The 21195-nt window shown below is 37.2% G+C and overlaps 1 protein-coding gene across 1 annotated transcript in view; it reads right to left on the bottom strand.

Moving 5' to 3' along the window:
• The window catches only part of LOC125228560 (teneurin-m), a 357099-nt gene that overhangs the window by 121322 nt on the left and 214582 nt on the right, over nucleotides 1-21195 (bottom strand). The window contains 1 exon segment of the mRNA XM_048133171.1: nucleotides 3669-3707. Coding sequence (XP_047989128.1) covers nucleotides 3669-3707 — 39 coding nt within the window.

Raw genomic sequence — 21195 nt, forward strand, 5'->3', positions numbered from 1 at the left:
TTAAAAAGCAGCACAACGACCCCAATGACAACGATTACTCTGACAAGAGTATGCGACTAAGAAGAAGAGGTACCAAAAAACAAATATAAAAAGTAACGTAGCTTTCTCCTAGCGCCGTGTCTTGCGTGGGCGACCGTCGCGCGACCGTCGCCGTCGCGTCTCATCGCATCGTCTACTTCTATCGATAAGGTTTGATTTCGTATGCGTCGCATCGCCGTCGCGCGACCATCGCGCGACCGTCGCCCACGCAAGCCACGGCGTAACAGTTAAAAAAACTAAATTGACATTATCATGACTAACATGGTCAAAAGGTTCCAGGGTGTGTTAATCATACACCATTTCCGTTTTAATTCTGACCACAAAATGATCCGTGCTAAATAAAACAGGATGAGGAATAAAGACACTTCTCCGTTTATTTGTACTTACAATACTAACTCTTATACAAATATCAAACAACGGAGCTAAAAACAGCAATTAATTATCCATAGTGCAGTTAAGTATCTTTTCAACGTCGCTAACGTTACCGAAATTAATTTTCGTCAACCACCTACTTCGCAAAGAGAACTTTACGCTGAAAACTTGTCTTAACTCGCGTCTAACTCGAAAACAATTGCGTTTAGCACAATTTGGTCGCTCGAACGAGTTCCGAGAGAGTTGCAGTAGTAGCTCGATCATGGTAAGCGCAACAATACTGCTTTAACTTCCAGTATCTAAAGTGTATGAAATCTAGCATTTGTTAAATTAATTTTCGCAAGTAGGTGGTAGTAGGTACTTTGGGGTTTCCCTAGACATATCGACGCTCAGAATTGATTTTTTTTTCTTTATACTACGTCGGTGACAAACAAGAATACGGTTAGCCTGATATAGTGAGAATTGAATAATAATTCCTTCGGTGTTAGTAAAAAATCTATGTACTTTGTAGTCTTAAATTTATTTGTTATAATCTTGATATCAATTAAGAGTCTATTTTGTCACCATTTGACAGAGATCACATAAAATAAACAGATTTAAAAGAAAACTTAAGGTTATATTAGACTGTCTAGTTGCACAAAATAGAAGAAAGATAAGGAAACGAATGAACTGCATTATGTTTCTCGATACGTCGTCTCGCTGCATGTCTCACTACATGTCGGTGTCCCTATCGCACTTACAAATAGTGCGAAAAGGACGACCAGTGGCCCGTTTCTAGAAAGGTACAAGCCTTGTATTACAAGTGTGTTTCCATGACAACCCATACGAATTGACAGTTCGCGCACTTGTAATACAAGGCTTGTACCTTTCGAGAAACGGGCCCCTGACGTAATAGGCTGTATCATGTGGCGGGAAAGCTGTTAAAACGCGGCGTTTCTATCAAGTTAATAGACTGCGCAGGAAACTTCGACAGGGCCCTGACGGCAGAGTTTTGAGTACTCGCTCCTCGAATATTCGAGATTGCGAGATGCTTGCCTATTCCCCGGTAATTTATTGCTTGTTTGTTAATCTATGGCTTAATTGGATCCGCTCGGGCGTGCGTCTACCGCTTGTGCTTAACGACTGGAATTCGCGGTTAGATTACAATATGGCTAATAGGCACCTATGAAGGAAAAAGTATGTATGTAAATAATGGGCTACTCTGTATTCTTGGCTATATGCAGTTTATATGTTTACTGTTTATATTTTTTTATATTTTATGTATTGTATTCATCAATATGATGTGTCTGTCTAATATATAAATATAATTTTTGTTATGTGTACACTTGTGTAACGCAAACACGATGTTATGAATGGCCTTATGATGGAGAGAAGTACCGAAAATATGAAAATTGCTAACATTATTGTAGCATTCGAAAAAAAATCGAAGTTATAATTAAAGCACCACAATTGAATTGACATATACTATTGGATAAAATTCGAGCATAGAGATAGTGATAGTTTTCGATTTGTAAACTATTTAACTTGTACGTTGAAATCGAAGTGAAATTGGATAGAAGAAAACAATAACATATCAATTAAAACCATCACGGCCGACTCTTCACAAGTGACATAACATAACACAATATTTCCACAACATTGTTACATCAAAGGGGTGTGAGTTTTTTTTATTGAATCGAGTTGAAAGCAAATTGCGGGCCGATTGATTTATTCGGCGAGTGTATGCGTGCTAGGCGGCCTGAAAACGTGCAATTATTTGCGAATGCGTGGAAATGCACTGTTATTGTTGGCTCGGATTCGACGTTAGTTCGAGTTTCAAGGAAATATCCTTTAAGTATTTATTGGATAAAGCGTACGTAAAATAACTTATAACAAAAACAAATGAATTGAGCCAGTGTTCATCAGCCGGTATATCTCGCAAAATTTGTAGTGGTAATATATAATTTCGCTTAAGTCAGAATATTACGGAGCTTCCTCGTTTTCTAAGATTCCTAATCCTATACAAAAATAATTATATTCTGTCTCATAATATTCTGGATCTCACTATGATTTGTAATCGTGTTAATAACGATCGAACAAACAACATAAATTAAATATTAGTCGACGTCTCCGTAATATTAAAGTTAGATACAGAGATAACGACAAATCAAAAGCTTTTTCCTTGTCTGAAGTATTTTAATAATAACCAAACCACAAAATTAAAATTTTGAAAAAAAAAAAACCCCGACATAGTGGACCGATTTTCACGAAACATGGCTAATAACACTCCCGACGACTCAGCTTTCAAACAAAATCTAAATCGGTTCATCCGTTCAGGCGCTATGATGCCACAGACAGACACACACAGAGACAAACAGACTAAAAACACGTAAAACTTATAATACCACAACGTTTTTGCGTCGCGGGTTAAAAATATTAGATACAAAATGAACACACCGGTCTAATTATCGACATCGCTTTTCGAGTTGCGGCCTGGGAGCAACAGTAGCGCCGCAGGTGGAAAAGAGTGATGGATCTACTCAATACCCCGGTCATGAATGGAAAAAATTGATGGACATTACTCCAATGTAAAACGACATAAATGCCACAACTTTTCAAACAGCTTAAGGCGTTTTAAATTTGCGGCTAGGGTATTATGCGGGTGTTCAATGGCAATATATCTATAGGTATGTAAAGGGGATCGATTGTAATAATTTCATCAGTATTTCGATAGGTTTAGGTTTAAGTTGATAGAAGGTTCGCGCGTTCATTCATAAAAAAATAATATATCAATTTTTCTTCATACTTTTAATAAGAACTAGCACTTATGCCTTGCTAGGCATATTGAAAACTCACTAGTATTTATTTTTACCAAACATTTTACCATTTTTTTTTTGAGCCTGTGTGGTGACGGGTTAAGAATTTTACTACCCCCTTTCTTCCCGTGGGTGTCGTACCTACAAGGCGACTATGGGATATGGGTTAAATTGTGGCATGGGCGAGAGGCTGGCAACCTGTCGCTGCAATGTCACAGTTTCGTTTTTTTTCAACCCCTTATTTGCCAAGAGTGGCACTGAAGCATTAGTGTAGTTTCATGTGCTCCGCCTACCCCTTTATGGGATACAGGCGTGATTGTATGTATGTTGTATGTATGTATTTTACCATGCATTTTACTTATGAATGATTTTATTGAGAAATTTTGAAGAAATTTCTAATTGAAGTTTGTAGAATTTACAGAAATATATTTCAAGGGTGTATTTATATAAATATGTACTCACGTTCGTGGTCGGATCGGTCGTATGTAGATCTCAGCATGCCTGTAAAAAAAAAAAGAAAAATACATAAGTACTTGACTTTAAAAATGTGTACAAAACGCGAGAATTGAAAGTGTTATTATTACGTAAGTATGGTGAAGATTTTAAATTATTTTCTCGTATCTGATATACGTATACAAGATTGAAATTAAACCTTAGAACGACAATAATATCGCTTGATAACGATCCATAGAAACGGTCGCTTGGGTATCAAATAAAAATTAAAAGTATTTCCAACTCTATTATTTCGGGTGTCTATGGGCGGCGGTGACCCCTTATCATCACATCTGTCTCATAATAGTCATAATGTTTAGCGTAAAACTTTGTTTTTTAACTTTAAAGTAAGAACAATAAATAATAATTAATATTATTATCTGAAACATTTACAACTGACCCTGAATTAGTGAGAAACGGTAATATTTAAAATAGAACTATTGAAACGGATTGTATCGCGAATAATGATTTTACAATTCATCCCGACGTTCAGAACACTTTAGGGTCCCCCCACATCTAGCGTCTCGCGAACGTCGTCGCCTCTCCAACGCCCGCGCGGCGTCGACGCCGCGCTCCCGCAGCGCCGACGCGACGTTGCGGCGCCTCTCGCGTTGGCGCGGCGTCGGACGCCGCGCGGACGCCACTGCGACGTCGACGCCGCGCCAACTCCGCGGAGTTGCGCAGCGCCGCCGCGATGCCAGCGGCTACCAACGTCCAGCTAGGGCTTCCAAAACCGGGATCCCAGTATCTCGGGATTTTTGGGGTAGATTTCAAAACCGATATTTAATTTTGTAATCGGAATCCCGGTATTTTTAGTAACTAACTAATCAAAAACCTTAAATTTCTGCATCATGACGGTCGCTAGACACGTAAATATTGCTTTTTGCTCTCGTTTCTTCGACACATTCTCTGTTTAGTGTTTTTACAATATTTCTATGAAATGACAGTTTTTCCGATGAAGAGGAAGCAATACGTCAAACGTAGTTGATACAACACAGGCCACAGACCCTCTGTAAACAAGTTGATGCACCTACATTATAGAAATAACTTTTCAAAAAATTTGTTAAGGCATACGAACTAACGTATAAGCTACTTTTGATTTACTGCCACTGACGTCGAGGAGGCGCTGCGCTAACGCGGCGTCGACGCCGCGCGGACGTCACTGCGACGTCGACGTTCGAGAGGCGCCGCAACGTCGCGTCGGCGCTCCGGAAGCGCGGCGGCGACGCCGCGCGGGCGTTGGAGAGGCGACGACGTTCGCGAGACGCTAGATGTGGGGGGACCCTTACAGCGTTCGTGGTCAACGGATGACTGAGGAAAAATTACAATGTGCAAAAACTACCCACATAATAATAAATATTCAACAACAACATACAATCACGCCTGTATCCCATAAAGGGGTAGGCAGAGCACATGAAACTACTAAAGCTTCAAGGCCACTCTTGGCAAAGGGTGCGTAACATAATGAATACAAACTTTTGGCATATTCTCAATTTACAAACGCTCAAAAAGTATACTTTTTTTATGTATAATGCACAAAAGGTATAATTTCAATTTGTATAAGATACAAATAATATAACATACAATATACATACTACCGTATACTATAATATACATATTAACTAATTACATTTACTATATCTTTAATAATATATAAATATTAAAAAATAAAACAACATGTCATATAAATCGCAAAATTAGGGTGGGAACCCCACAGAAACGAACCCTGTCAAAAAAGTAGGTTTAGGTTAGGTTTGAACTGTGACCCCAAAAAAGTAGGTTTAGGTTAGGTTTGAACTGTGACCCCACAGAAACGAATCCTGTCAAAAAAGTAGGTTTAGGTTAGGTTTGAACTGTGACCCCACAGAAACGAATCCTGTCACAATAGTAGGTTTAGGTTAGGTTTGAACTGTGACCCCACAGAAACGAATCTTGTCAAAAAAGTAGGTTTAGGTTAGGTTTGAACTGTGACCCCACAGAAACTAATCCTGTCACAATAGTAAGTTTAGGTTAGGTTTGAACTGTGACCCCACAGAAACGAATCCTGTCATAAAAGTAGGTTTAGGTTAGGTTCGAACTGTGACCCCACAGAAACGGATCTTGTCAAAAAAGTAGGTTTAGGTTAGGTTTGAACTGTGACCCCCACAGAAACGAATCCTGTCAAAAAAGTAGGTTTAGGTTAGGTTTGAACTGGGACCCCACAGAAACGAATCCTGTCAAAAAAGTAGGTTTAGGTTAGGTTTGAACTGTGACCCCTACAGAAACTAATCCTGTCACAATAGTAGGTTTAGGTTAGGTTTGAATTGTGACCCCACAGAAACGAAAACGAATCGCTTATATCACCTGTATGGTATTCGTTTTGTATATTCTATTACTTCAACGTTATACCACATTATACTTATAGGAAACAATATTATATGTAACAAACATTATATAATTTGAATTTATGCTATCTAAAATTATATATAACAGCAATTATACTAATTGAACTTTATACCATACAAAATTATACAAATTGAAATTATACCTTCTACCGAATATACCATACGTTTGTATACGTTCTATTACTTACGCCTTGGCAAATAAGGGGTTTTAAAGAAAACGAAACTGTGGCATTAATATTCATGATGATGAAAGCCGAGAAGGACAAGTCCAGTAAGTACCTAGACTTGGCTCACGAGATAACCACAATGTGGGATGTTGAATCAACGATCATTGTTCCGATAGTCGTTTCAGCGAACGGTCTCATAGCGAAGAGTCTCGACCAACATCTTACGAGACTCTCGCTAGGTGGCTGGATCAAGGGCCAGATGCAGAAGGCGGTGATCTTAGACACGGCGCGATAGTCCGACGGTTCCTCTCTCTGCAACCCTAACCACCGGCAGCTTGGGCCCTGCCCCGCTGCTGGCGGCACCCTAGGTTAGGTTTTTTATAATGTTTATATGTTTTTATATTGTTTTGGAAATGTTTTTATATTTTATTTCTATAGGTATACATATTGTAAAATACCTAGCCTAAGAAGGAAAATAGATTTTTAAGGCTGTTTTAGTTTTATTTCATGAGTATAAGTAACTCGGTAACCGAAGACAATATTATAAACGGTAATAAATTTAACATTCATCAATTAGGCCGCCATTCATCATAGTTACATTTGCAAAAGTAATGCTAGCAAATTATGGGCTCATGGAAATGATTCTACGACCTGATATTGAACTTTCTGCGGTGGTTATAAAGTTGGTTGTAAGTTGCCTTCAAGTGTAGTACTAATATTAATACCGTCTTGTTTAATGGAGAGTAGATATTATCTGGACAATAGAATATAGACAAAATAGTAGTTATTTACTTAATCTTTATTGCACAATTGAAAAAAAAAGTAGAAATGGCGGACTTAATGCCTTAAGGCATTCTCTACCAGTCAACCATAAGGCAAAACAGAAATTCGCGAATGTGGGTGGAGTTATATGATATGGTAGTCTATTTCAGCAATAGAGGCAAGTAATTACATACGTAAGTATCTATACCTACCAGTGGTTGGACATGGACACTATTCCGGAAACGTTTGGCCCGCATTGCTACGTGGCAATTATTAATAGCGTTGCTATACCACATATTAGATGATTACGTGTTTTGTGACAACCCTAAGTAATCGAAAATGATTCTGCCATACATTCGAATACGACTCAAGTCCCTATCATAATATTGTGTAATAATGTTGTGTAGGGATGTACCGACTAGTCGCCGACTAGTCGGGAAAGCCGACTATCCGGCCACTTTTGTAGTCGGCGATCAGTCGGCGACTAGTCGGCAAAAAAGGCCGATTAGTCGGCATTTCATAAGTGATAGAAAAACATTACAAAAATAAATCAACAGGTGATGTGGTTGTATTATGTACGAACTTGTTGTGGCTTACTTAGTCAAAACAACAAATATCACTGTGATCATCACAGAAATAAATGTCCTTCTTAGGACTATCAATTTCATAGGCAGGATCACTAATTCACTACCTACTATGCCAAACCGGTTGTTAAAAATGAAAAATGTATATAAATATTCTCATAGACCTTTGAAACTGTAAAAGACAAAAAAAAAAAACATGAAAAGCGCGAACAGAAAACCATAAATGACATTCAAAATATGAATATAGTAGAAAAAACTGTTTTGGCCGACTAGCCGACTAGTCGGCCGACTAATCGGCCACTCCAGCGCCGACTAGTCGGTAGTCGGCCTAGTCGGCCAAATCAATAGTCGGTACATCCCTAATGTTGTGTAATAATGTAATGTCTGTTATAAATATTTGTTGTCTTTTGCATACTTTCTTTTTTGATATTTTTTAGTGTTGTATTCATAAATTGTTACCTGTCGTGATTGTTTTCACCAAATGGCCTCATCGGAAGACCAGCGCTGGAAGTCGCCAGCAACATGCTGAGATGAGACCATTTCGTGGCACTTTTGTTTGTTAGCCTTTGTGTGTATGGTTACTTGTTTGTGTGTCGTTAATTTTTGTGTATATTATATTGTTATCGTCGTTGTTAAGTGCTTACGAATAAAAAAATATTCTATTCTATTCTATCACTCACACATCACACTAACGAAACTTTCAGTTGCACGTAACTCACTAGTGTGATTGGGCTCTTAGAAAAAATGACGCTTTTTTCTGCATTGAGCGGTGTCTTTATTTCATACGTCTATGCATAGGTATTCTGACGCCGACAGAGAGAGGGGTATTCTGACGATAGTAAAAAAATATGTACATCCTTCTCCATCGTCACATTTGACACAGACAGATCATAATATGATGATAATACGCGCCTCTTGAAACTAGTGGTTTACTACTTAGGACAATGAATATGAGAATACACGTGTGATCTGTGAAGTTGGCTGACGTTTCGCTCTCTCCGACCTATCACGGCCATTCATAACTCAGAGTGCCGAGTCAGCTCGGGAAAGCGTAATAACTCAGGTACTGCTGGCATGTACCAGGTACGAACGTGGTTATTACATCGTAACACCGAAGCTAAGGCTGACAAGGCTATAGTGTTAAGCGAGAGTTTGTTCTATACGATAAATAGAGTTCAACTCAACGCATGCGATTATGGAATGTATGAAAAATCAATGCGCTTACCACTGCGTCCATCACTTAGAACAACGGTCATTAACTCATTAGATTATCCGGGTTTTAGTGTTGTGTTGGTCGCATTTAATAGACAGTAGTAAAATACTTTACTGCACAACACAAGTAACTAACATAGGAAGAATACAGTTAATATGTGGAAGAGATTTAAGGACTATCTTCCCCTCCTGAGAGACTAGAGATACCTCCATACGAAATAGATTGTCATTTCACATATCAACACCTTTTATGATTACAATTTGACTACAAATTTGTTTCTTAAATAATAAAATTTAAGGAATCTTGTCGGATTTACAGAGAGGTATGAAAAACTTGTATATTTACTCAACTGGGCCCGGCTGATACTTCTCCGAATTCTATAAAAACAGGAAGCCCATTACAAATGTTTTCATAGATCTTAGTGTCTTTGATAACATTGACACGTGTTAGATGCCGGTGGAGAAATGGCGGCGAAATTGTTTCATGCTTTATATATGTCTTATCATAACAAAATATCGAGTTTCGCAAGCAGTTTCCGTTCTTCATATATTTCAAATCTTTTGGGTTTTAATTATTGTTGTTTACGCCGTGTCTTGCGTGGGAGACGGTCGCGCGACCGTCGCCGTCGCGTCTCATACTTCCATATCGATAAGGTTTGATTTCGTATGCGTCGCATCGCCGTCGCGCGACCATCGCGCGACCGTCGCCCACGCAAGCCACGGCGTTAGGTAGATTTACATAGTTAAAGACGTTTGTATATTTTGTAATAATAAGTTAGACCCGTGTGGTGATGGCCTAAGAATTTCACCACAACCTTTCCTTCCGTGAGTTAATAGAAGTCGACTGAGATATAGGTTCAATTGTGGTGGGAGCCTTGGGCTATCAACCTGTCAGTTACTCGTATATGACAATTTAAGGTGGCTCGCTTAGGTTACCCGAAGCTCAGGCTGCGTTAGATGGCGTTAATCTTCAAATTACCAGTCTTATTTTTTTTGTGGAGTCGTACAGGCATTTATATACTTTCAATTATGCTTCGCGAACATTTAATATTAAAATTGACGTATTACAACAAACATTCAACTTCTCATTGTAACGTTAATCCCCTTAATGTAGCTAAATTTACTATTTTACACTATTTCTAAGTACCACTTACACATACAAACAGTGTTTTTGTATTCCTTCTAGTCGATAATTTCACGCGGCGACAGCTTGTTTAAATAGCCTTGCGGTAAATACGTGCCATCGCATGATTTGCATGGAAGTACTGGGTTCGAATCCAGGACTTTTTCTCTTTTTTTTTAATACTACGTCGGTGGCAAACAAGCATACGGTCCGCCTGATGGAAAGCGGTCACCGTAACCTATGGACGCCTGCAACTCAAAGAGTGTCGCATGCGCGTTGCCGCCCCATTAGAAACTTGTACACTCCCCTTTGCTGCGTGTGCACAGCAAAAAGGAGTGTACACGTTCAAAGGAGGGTTTGGGTTGCCGACGACTCAAAGGACAATAGACGGAACAAATTAGTTCCGTAAGTCCTCCCGTCGTCAGTACCCCACACCCTCGTTGAGCTCTGGCAGCCTTACTCACCGGCAGGAACACAACACTATGAGACACTATTTTTTGTTTTATTATTATACATAAATGTATATGTACTCGTACAGTAGTTACTGAGCGTTTTCCACAAAAAAGATTAAAAACCTATTCTCTTACATGGTAATAGTTTTTGGGTTCGTCGAACTCAAAATTTCTAACATTTCATTTAATCTGATATTTTGAAAAATTCCAAAAAAGTATAGATAAATTTTAGTTTCTAAACTACGATTCGAATGTTTTTTTTTTCTAATTGTTTATTTTCGATGGAGCAAGGGTATTCAAATCGCTTTTGAAATCTTAAATTAGTAAATGAAAATGCAATAGTTAACTGAGTAACGTAATGCTTTAAAAACTCAAGTGGCCTTTTTTTATCTAAGGAGTAATTTCGATAAAATATTATATTTAGCGAGGGTATTAAAAGTTGTGTTTTATATCTCAACTTAATAAATAGAAAATCAAAATGACAATAAAAAAATCAATATGTTCTCTAAGACAAAATTGATACCTTCGGCTATCCATTCTTGCTCAGTCAATAAAAAAAACGAAATTTATATCCAAAAAAATACAAAAAGTTTATATAATCCTGGGAATCGAACGCACCTTCACGGCGTGACAGACGATTGTTCCCCAACGACGCCATTACATAACACGCTGTTTCCGACGAAATTGGGCTATACATATATAATTATTTAAATATAAATAATAATGTCAAATCCATACTAATATTACAAATGGGAAAGGGTGTGTGTCTGTTTGTTTGTCCGTCTTTCACGGCAAAACCGGAGGGACGAATTGACGTGATTATTTAAGGGGATTTAGTTGAAGGGATGGAGAGTGACATAGGCTACTTTTTGTCTCTTTCTTACGCGAGCGAAGCCGCGGTCAAAAGCTAGTTTATTATAAATGGGAAAAGCTGGTTACTCTATAATCTGAAGTGGAAGAATTCGTTGTTTCACCAAAGATAATGTGTGTTTGTTTGTTTGTCCGTCTTTCACGGCCAAACGGAGCGACGGATTGACATGTTTTTTAAGTGGAGATAGTTGAAGGGATGGAGAGTGACATATGCTACTTTTGTCTCTTTCTAACGCAAGCGAAGCCGCGGGCAAAAGCTAGTACAGCACGGGTAGCATGGTCGCGCGATAGACGATAAAATATCAGGCCGTCCCTGTCGCACTATTAGTAAGTGCGATTATAGGGACGGCCAGATGTTTTATCATTTATCGCGCGACCATAATTGCCTGCCTGGACCAGATTATATTGATGATAATTATTATTTGTAACCATTTAGTTAATATTGTCTTCAGTTACCGCGATAGTTACTCATGAAATAAAAACTATGAAAAAGGATTAAATCGCGTATAATGAGTTTATAATTCATCCCGATGTTTCAAACACTTTACAGCGTTCGTGGTCAACGGGTGACTGAGGAAAAATTACAATGTGCAAAAGCTACCCATATTCTTGTATATAACCATTTAGTTGTTGAAGAAAAACATTCACACAACAATAACATAGGTCAACCAGCTCAGTAAATGCAATACTTTACTAATATTATGCCCACACTATGACCTATGTATAATATAGGTATTATACCAGACGTGTAATATTTTATTTTATCAACAAAGGCATAATAAAGGATTGTATTGTATTTTTGTATGAAAATAAAAAATAGGAAAGCAATATAGTAATAGTCAAATATTCCATTAAAAAAATAAAAAATACTTAATAAAACCATAAAAGTTCAAATGATTAAAAAAAACTTCGGACTCGAACCCACGATCTTCTGCATCATAGTCGGTCGTTTGACCGAGACGCCATTTCGATTTACATTAGCAGTGTCGAAATACACGATATGTATCTTTGTTGACAAAATGCGTCATTATTTCTGAGTCTGCTTGAGTTAACTAAACCAATATCTTTAAATAATTACTTGTCAAGAGCCAAATGTCACTGATGACAATGTCAACTAAAAATGCGCGAAATATGACGGCTCTGTGTCTGTACACAAAATTTGGCACGCACATTTCCGTAAAATTAATAAAAAATTCACAAGGATTTGTCCATGATTTCTGTATGAAACAATGTATTTCATTCACTACCGCGACGACGGATAATGTATAGTAGATGTATGCGCATATTTTTATTTAGTTGTAGTGTGCGGTGACTAAATAAATGGTAGATGTTTTTTGTATGGAAAGCGAGCCACCTTAATTTAGTTTTCTATCAATCCCTTAATTGCTAAGAATGGCATTGACACCAGCAGTTTTATGTGCTCTGCTTTGGGAAAACATGTGTAAGTTTATATACCTATGTATGTGTTAATAGCTTTATAATATTTTCCCCTCACTAGCTCGGAAACACGTGTTTTGTCCTTCAATATCAGCGGGTAAAAACGCATTTTATCCACTAGTGGGTAAAGTAATTTGACCTTGAATAAAGTCAAATTAACTGCTTTAAAATTACTAAAAGTAGGTGAATCTAGTAATAAAGATGATTTACCACCTGTGGAACTGTTGGAAGCAGTGATAAACGCATTTTTCGCGTTGTAGTTTCCTCGCCACAGTGAGGGGAAAAGTTTTGTGTTACACTCGGGTGCAAATGTATTTTACTTCTCGTGTGTTAAAAAACTCGCAAGTTCAGGATTCTATTCTCGAACCACTCGCTTCGCTCGTGGTTCAACTATAGAATCCTTTCACTTGCTCGTTTTTCAATTCCACACTCGGCGTTAAAATACAACTTTGCCCCCTTGTATAACAAATAACTATTAATATGCCTAATATTTTGCAATATTTCTATAGCAAACACCTACGCGACCGCCTCCCAATATTGCGATATGGCAATGACAACATTGAATTCGGGAATATTGTTATGATTGGCGCCTTCGAGGGTTCTCGGGATGTTCGCAAGTAATAACGAGAAGACCAGAGTGTTTGGTTTCTAAACTAAGGGTTCCTTTAACTCGCTTTGTAAAGATATAGGTACATCGCAGGGGCGTGAAGGCACTTATAGGCAATATAGATAGAAGACTGACAAAAAAGTTATGTCGAATGTGTTTAAATAAACCTATTTTATTTTATATCATGTATAATGTATATGTCACAGTCTCGTTTTCTTTCAACCTCTTATTTGCCAAGAATGGCACTGAAGCTTGAGTAGTTTCATGAGCTCTGCCAACTCCTTTATGGGATACAGGCGTGATTGTATGTATGTATGTAATGTATATATAAAATAAAGGCAACACAGTCATATATATACATTTGAGTAACTCATAAACCGTGTAGAACAATAAAGATAAAAATCTTTTCCCAGTAATTCATATTTTCAGTAGCAAATCGTTTGCATAAGTAAAGAAACTGTTTTGTCTTCAAGTCACATATTTGTGTTGTGGTTTTGCCTTCGGGAAATTATGTTTCGGGAAATAATGGAATTTTTATTAAAGTTATTTTGTTGACTATATGTCATATTTATATCAATACTAGTTTATATCAATATTATAGCTTAATGGCGGACAGCTCTGCAACGGCCCCAACTGGTGATCACATAGCGGTAGCCTTGATTCGACTACTCGCTTCAAAGACGAGCCAATCCAAACATAACGCTCCTGAATTATTAGTAGCACGATTCGATATCGTTCAAAAAACAGGGACAAGGGACTCGTGAGCGACAGTCGTGCTCCCGCGCACGTGCCGCTGGTCACGATACTCACGGTGACGCGCGTTCGCGCACAATTACTCTTCGGTATTGGATGGAGCCACTGTGCTGTTCTTATTTCAAAAAATGTCTTTGGAGCTGACGGTTTTTATTGGATGATGTTCTACTCCGATTGTTATCGATAATGCATCTACATATACAGTGTGTTACCACTATGCGGGCATTTACTAAACCAATAATAATAAATGGTCCATTAGAAATCGTTTGCGCATATAAGCAAATCATAGTTTTAATCCAATACTTATGAGCTGACATTGCCTTTACTTGACAAGTGTCAGTGCTGTACATTGCTGTCAATTAAGGTTTCGCCAGAAAGTTTATTAAGTAATTTTTTTATTTATTAATTTTTAGGTTATGATTAAGTTAAATAACTATGCGCGTTATAGATTATACTCTTTAAAAAAGTTCTTGCTAGTAACACACTTTACACACTGTATGTGTATAAGTATATCTTTTACTTATTTCTTGTATCTAACCTAGCACCACTAATTTAGTATTTATTTCTTTCTTTTCTACCTTGTTTTGAGTATAAATTATACGACGGTAATTTTCGTTTCATAATGTATTGGTTTCGAAAACTTTGTAACCTTTTTACAGGTAATTAGATACTGATAAAACTAATTAAACTAATACTTACTAGTCACGTATGCAATTAGAATTCCTGTTATGTTGTTTGTCATACTATTCTGTTCATTGTCATAATTAAACCATAGCAACAATTTACATTAATAAAGGACGAATAGAATTTAATTGCGATTCGCAAAATTAATTATAGCGAACATAATCAGCATCCGCAACATCGGAACGTCATTAGATCCGTGTCACTTCGGATTGCAATACACTTTATTATTGGACAAAGTAAACCAATATTACTCGTAAGTTCAATTTATTAAGAATAATGAAAAATTATCATTATTCTTTAATACGAATGGCCTGAATACTCTCTTTATGTTAAGATTTATTCTCAAAATATCTCAGGATCCTATCCTAGGATCCTATATGATCCTATCTCAGGATTCGTGCCTTACTAATGTCACAGTATAATAAAGAGTACACTATCGTACAGTATGGCCACTACCCCTCCCCGCTGAAAGTGCCCACCACCCGCTCTCGGTTACCTCACAGTTACCACCTGTCAAAAACGCGACCAGTTGACCAGTCCAGTCATATCTCACTCATACAAGCACGGTACACGTTCACCTACACGAGCTTAGACTGTGTGTTTGGGAATGCAGCTCTTTCATATATTTTGTGTGCTAGTGTGTACATAGGTCATTGCACAATAAGTATAATGATATTCAATGTAAGTATATGGAACAATAACAGTGCCCCCGAAAGGTTTTTTTTTTATACCACGTCGGTGGCAAACAGGTATACGGCCCGCCTGATGGAAAGCGGTCACCGTAACCTATGGACGCCCGCAACTCAAGGGGTGTCACGTGCGCGTTGCCGACCCATTAGAAACTTACTCACTAGAACTCACAACTCCTAACAACTTTTTTTAATACTACGTCGGTGGCAAACAAGCATACGGATCAGATGACGAGAGCTCATGTGAGTGCTCTCTGTGGTCAAAAAATATCTCTGAAGGCAATAATAATTCCATACATGTGTTATTCATCGCGATCTACATTACTCCCTTTTTAGGTTTAGTGGTGATATTACATTATATTGTTATCCATTTGAGGAACCTACCTACTTAATACGCACCGTTTTTGGCTGATCTACTTTTTAACATTAACTACTCATAAGGGTAAAATTACATACATGTGGTAGTCCTTAATATACCTACTGTATTAAAAACTTGTGCCTAATGTTTTAGGTTTTTATATATTCCTAATTAGGACACTGGACTATTTTAAATGATGTTATGGCAAAGTGCGACCCGCATCCACATAATTAAATACTTATAAAGTTCTCTCTGTTTTTATAACGCCAATGAAAAATACACCGGCTCGAAGTTTCACTTCGCAATCTCTGTAGATATTCTTGGCCGGTAATTATAATTAGTACACTAGTTTTTGCCCGCAGCTTCGCTCGCTTTGGAAAGATACAAAACGTAACCTATGTCACTTTCCATCCCTTCAAGTATCTCCATTTAAAAAATCACAGGTATAAACAGGTATAGTAAAGGCAATTCATAACTAAATGTGCGTATCGTATTCACTAATTTTTGTTCCGAAATACGGTTTAAAAAATTATAAACATTGTTTCTCAAAAACTGTGTGGTATTCATTACGAAACATTGTTTAGAAACTCTGTTTCGAAACAAAAATGTTTATAAGGTGCATTAGGGTAATTCCGAATGACAGAAATGCTCGGATAATTCCGAAAGGAGAATCTTTATGGAAATAATCGTGATTTTTATGCGACTTTCCTAATTAGACGACTTTCGGAATTACTCAAATGCACCTTAATGAAAACGCACCTTAAGAGATTTTGATCCACGGATACACGATGACCGACATAGGGGTGTTCCATTAAATTCTCGCGGGACCCCTGTCAAAGACAGCTGAATTTGTCTATAGTTTCTTTTATAGATAAATATACAAATTCGGTTGTTGTATTTTCTACTTTTGTTTTAAATTATTTTTTATAATGAGTGTACCTATATTTATTGTTAATATTGTGAAATGGCCTAACGGAGCCGGCGTAGTCCCATGGACCAATCTCCAAAATATATACAGATTTAAAAAAAAAGAGAGATTTTGTATAGTCCAAGTACATATTCAATTAAAATTACACATCGATTGACTAATAATTACCTACTATATCACGGCGGCGATAACTAATAATATATGTTAACCATACTGTTAAAATTAATTAACTTTTAATTGAACACGAACAATGTTTAAATCATCATATATGTTATTGAGATAACAGGGAAAAACTTTGGCTTCACGTGATGCTTTAAATAATGTATTGGGAGAATGAACCTTATAGTGGTGTAGATTAAGATTAATATTTTAATAAATATTTTCTTTAAAATGTTTCGCAAGACGCAGTGTAATAATTATGTAATAAATTTAATCAATCTTTAAAATACAGTGTATGTCTTCTTTACAAATTTGGAGTTATCTTAAGCCGTTATTGGTTGCCAAATAAGTTAAAGAGTCTTAAGTCACTTCGTGATGCAAGGGAAATTAAATTTCAAGTCGAATGGAATATATCAACTCTTTGCCTTTTAGGCAAGACGTCCCTTACATCATTATGAACGTTTCATTTTTGCTATCTGTGCACTTTCGCTTAATTAAGTATAGTATGAATTGAATTACGTGGTGGATTATTCACCAGTTACGTTATTTGGATAAGTTGCGTATCTATATCGTATAAAACTTTACTTAAGTTTTTTGTAAATTTTTTTATGGTATAGGAGGCGAACAAGCAGACAGCTCGCCTGATAGTAAGCGATCACTGCCGCCCATGGACACCCGAAACACCGTGTTGGAGATGCGTTGCCGGCCTTTAAGATGGGTGGATGGGTGTACCTTTACCATGAGTCTCGGATGGTGTGATAAAGGAACTGATGTGATGATTTAGCAAATAATAGGTACTCATCATTATTTATTCTAATTCCTGTTCATATTAAATGGTCCTAGATATTGATACTTTAGTTACACTTAACATTGATTAAAAAGAGGGAAAGTAGGGAAACTAGGTATAGGTTTTTCGGTGACAATTTGACATAAACAAACAATATAGTGTATACGCAAAATCACGAAAACTTAGAGGACTTTAGGATTATTTATCAAACTTAGCTGCGACATCGTTCATCATTCAAACTGGGCTGTGTTCACTCACCCTATAAACCAGTCTAAGCTGACCTCTGGTTAAGTTAGAACTATACGTAATCGGAAGAGTACCTAAAGTTGGTTGGAATAGCAATGCGCTCAGGAATACGAGTCTGAGCCCTGCATTACGCAGATCAACAAGTAGATATGCCATTTTACTATGATTTATAACGCTACTAAAGATCGAATATCGGTCTTCTTCGGTCCAAACCGACATAGACGCAGGGAGAGGGAGATGGGGTCTATTCTAGATGCTCGTTAAGATTACATGAAACTTAAAGTACAGAAGTGTGACTCTTATCTGTTACAAGTCAAATAATAGATGACAATCATGATATCTTACAGTTAAGATGCTACAGGAGCGAAAATGGTAAAATGGAAAGGAGACCCCCTTTCAATTTGGGAATTTTAGTTATTATACTAATGTTATTAACTAGATTTATCGAAAAAAAATCATCTCTATTCAGAACAACTCAGCCAAAAGATATAGCGAAAAAATCTTTGAAATCGAGGTTCCGCTCTCGACTGTTTCCTCCTTCAAAACTTAATCAATCGTAACGAAATTTGAGAATCTGAATAAATATGAAATAATGTGTGTCGGACCGTTTAGTTTTTTGGCTAATTGTTACCAACTTTGAATACCACACCTTTTTTGTGCAATAAATCAACAAGGCCGTTTTTGGACATTTTTGATGGGCTCTAGAGTCTTTAAAAATAAGAATATCAAAAAAATCAAAACGGTCCGACACAGATAATAGTTATTTGTTATACAAGGGGGCAAAGTTGTATTTTAACGCCGAGTGTGGAATTGAAAAACGAGCAAGTGAAAGGATTCTATAGTTGAACCACGAGCGAAGCGAGTGGTTCGAGAATAGAATCCTGAACTTGCGAGTTTTTTAACACACGAGAAGTAAAATACATTTGCACCCGAGTGTAACACAAAACTTTTCCCCTTACTATAGCGAGGAAACTACAACGCAAAAAATGCGTTTATCACTGCTTCCAGTAGTTCCACAGGTGGTAAATCATCTTTATTACTAGATTCACCTACTTTTATCAATTTTAAAGCAGTTAATTTGACTTTATTCAAGGTCAAATTACTTTACCCACTAGTGGATAAAATGCGTTTTTACCCGCTGGTATTAAAGGACAAAACACGTGTTTCCGAGCTAGTGAGGGGAAAAAATAATTATAAACTGCGTTGAAATAGTTATTTGTTATACAAGAGTGCAAAGTATTCTAACGCCGAGTGTGGAACTCGCAAGCTCAGGATTCCATTCTCGAACCACTCGCTTCGCTCGTGGTTCAACTATAGAATCCTTTCGCTTGCTCGTTTTTCAATACACGAGAAGATAAAATACATTTGCATTCGTGTGTAACACAAAACTTTTCCCCTCGCTATAGCGAGGTTAGTACAACGCAAAAAACGCGTTTATCATTGCTTCTAGTAGTTCCACAGGTGGTAAAACATCTTCATCACTAGATTAACCCACTTTTATCAATTTTAAAGCAGAAAATTTGCCACGTATCAAGGTCAAATTACTTTATCCACTAGTGGATAAAATGTGTTTTTACCCGCTGGTATTAAAGGACAAAACACGTGTTTCCGAGCTAGTGAGGGGAAAAAATCATTGCTCTATCTTCAAAAACCAGGGAGGAAATAGTCGAGAGCGTTTGTATGGAGAATTGACCCCTTCTGTATCGTCTTAAATGTAAAAATGATTTGGTTTTGATTCATGTCACCTAATGAAGTTAAAGTGATAAATATCCTCTTGAATACACATTTTCAAATTTCAACAGTTGTGTTAAGAACATAACACGTAAAACTTTAATGAATTGCAATTCGTTACTGGCCAAAATTTATTGTGTACTATTCTATCAGCAAGGCCTAGTAAAATTTTAAGGCTAAATATCTGCCTGACTGAAATGAATACCTGAAATTTTAAGATACGCAATTACTTTTCAATCTTTACGTACGCAATCACGCAGACACAACAGATGTGCAAGTTGCAAAAAAGTTTTCAAATTTATAGGATCTATTAAATATTTCCTTAATATATATTTATTTAAACATAACATTAAGTAGTTAAGGTAAATGGAAAAGTATAAAATTTTCATTGAAAAAACAAGTTGCCAAGCTACTGCCTCAGTATTTTCTGTGGTAATAAGTTTTATAAAAAGTGTATAAAGCTTCGCCGAGGTTCGAGAGGATATTACTTTCCAAGATTATGATCTGGGCCCGCGTTAGTTTGTACGCGGCTGTAAAACTAAACTTCTACCACGAGTTTGACTTTCAATGCGTTACTCGATAACGTAAACGTTACAAAAAATACCTAGGTACAGTAAACGGCCATAAAGAATGCACATCGGTTTTTCATCTTCGTAAAGCGTTGTCTCTTTCTTGCTTATGTCTTATGTGAAGTTAATTGTCTCTTTCCAAAGACTGTGCATTCTTTATGGCCGTTTAGTGTATGTTATTTTTGGTATTGGTAAATAAAATTTTGGGGATGCTGTTGACTTGCTCCGTACAATGGATGTCATTTTCCGTGATGTTAAGCTATCTAGCAAGGTATCATGGTAGAGGCTTTAATGGGATTGGGTAAAAAAAAGACTGCACCAGCGTCACATACTGGTCTGATATTAAAGCGCGTCAAGTGTCAAATCTTATTCAACTCAATTCTCGCGAAGCCAGGATTATGGGCTTCATTAAATTATTCTATCTAAGGTACAATGGGGCAACTACGACTTGGGCATTTTCAAGTGATGAATTTATTCCATGTTTTACACTATTTACTTGAGTTCCATACGTATGTATCTATTGAACACGCGTGCCGTATGTGACCAGTTCAGTGGACACTATCCAATAAGTAATGCAAAAATTGTAAAACATGGAAAAAACGAGTAGTTGAAAATTGCCCCCCAGTCGTAAATCTCCCGCTGTACCTAATACGTTTATCAGTATACAGGCATGTGGTCCGTTACAAGCTATTACTATAACATGTTAGGTACTCTAATGGTTTCCTATTTAGCTCTGAATAATTATCCTCTTCCCTAAACATTCATGCCGATAACGTTTCTGCTGGAACCTAACCCGACTTTTTACCTCAGACCCTTAAAAGGCTAGGTCCTTCGTAACTAGCTTGTCGCGCTACATGCTTCTCTCTCGCACATTACTATATAGAAAGAGATGTAACACCCCAAATAAGGGCTAAAAGACTGGTTGCGCGCGAGCCGCCTGTACAAGCTCCAAATGCGGATATCGACTTTTTAAAAACCTTAAGTTCCACATTAAT

Source organism: Leguminivora glycinivorella, chromosome 8, assembly GCF_023078275.1.
Source record: "Leguminivora glycinivorella isolate SPB_JAAS2020 chromosome 8, LegGlyc_1.1, whole genome shotgun sequence".
Classification (NCBI taxonomy): domain Eukaryota; kingdom Metazoa; phylum Arthropoda; class Insecta; order Lepidoptera; family Tortricidae; genus Leguminivora; species Leguminivora glycinivorella.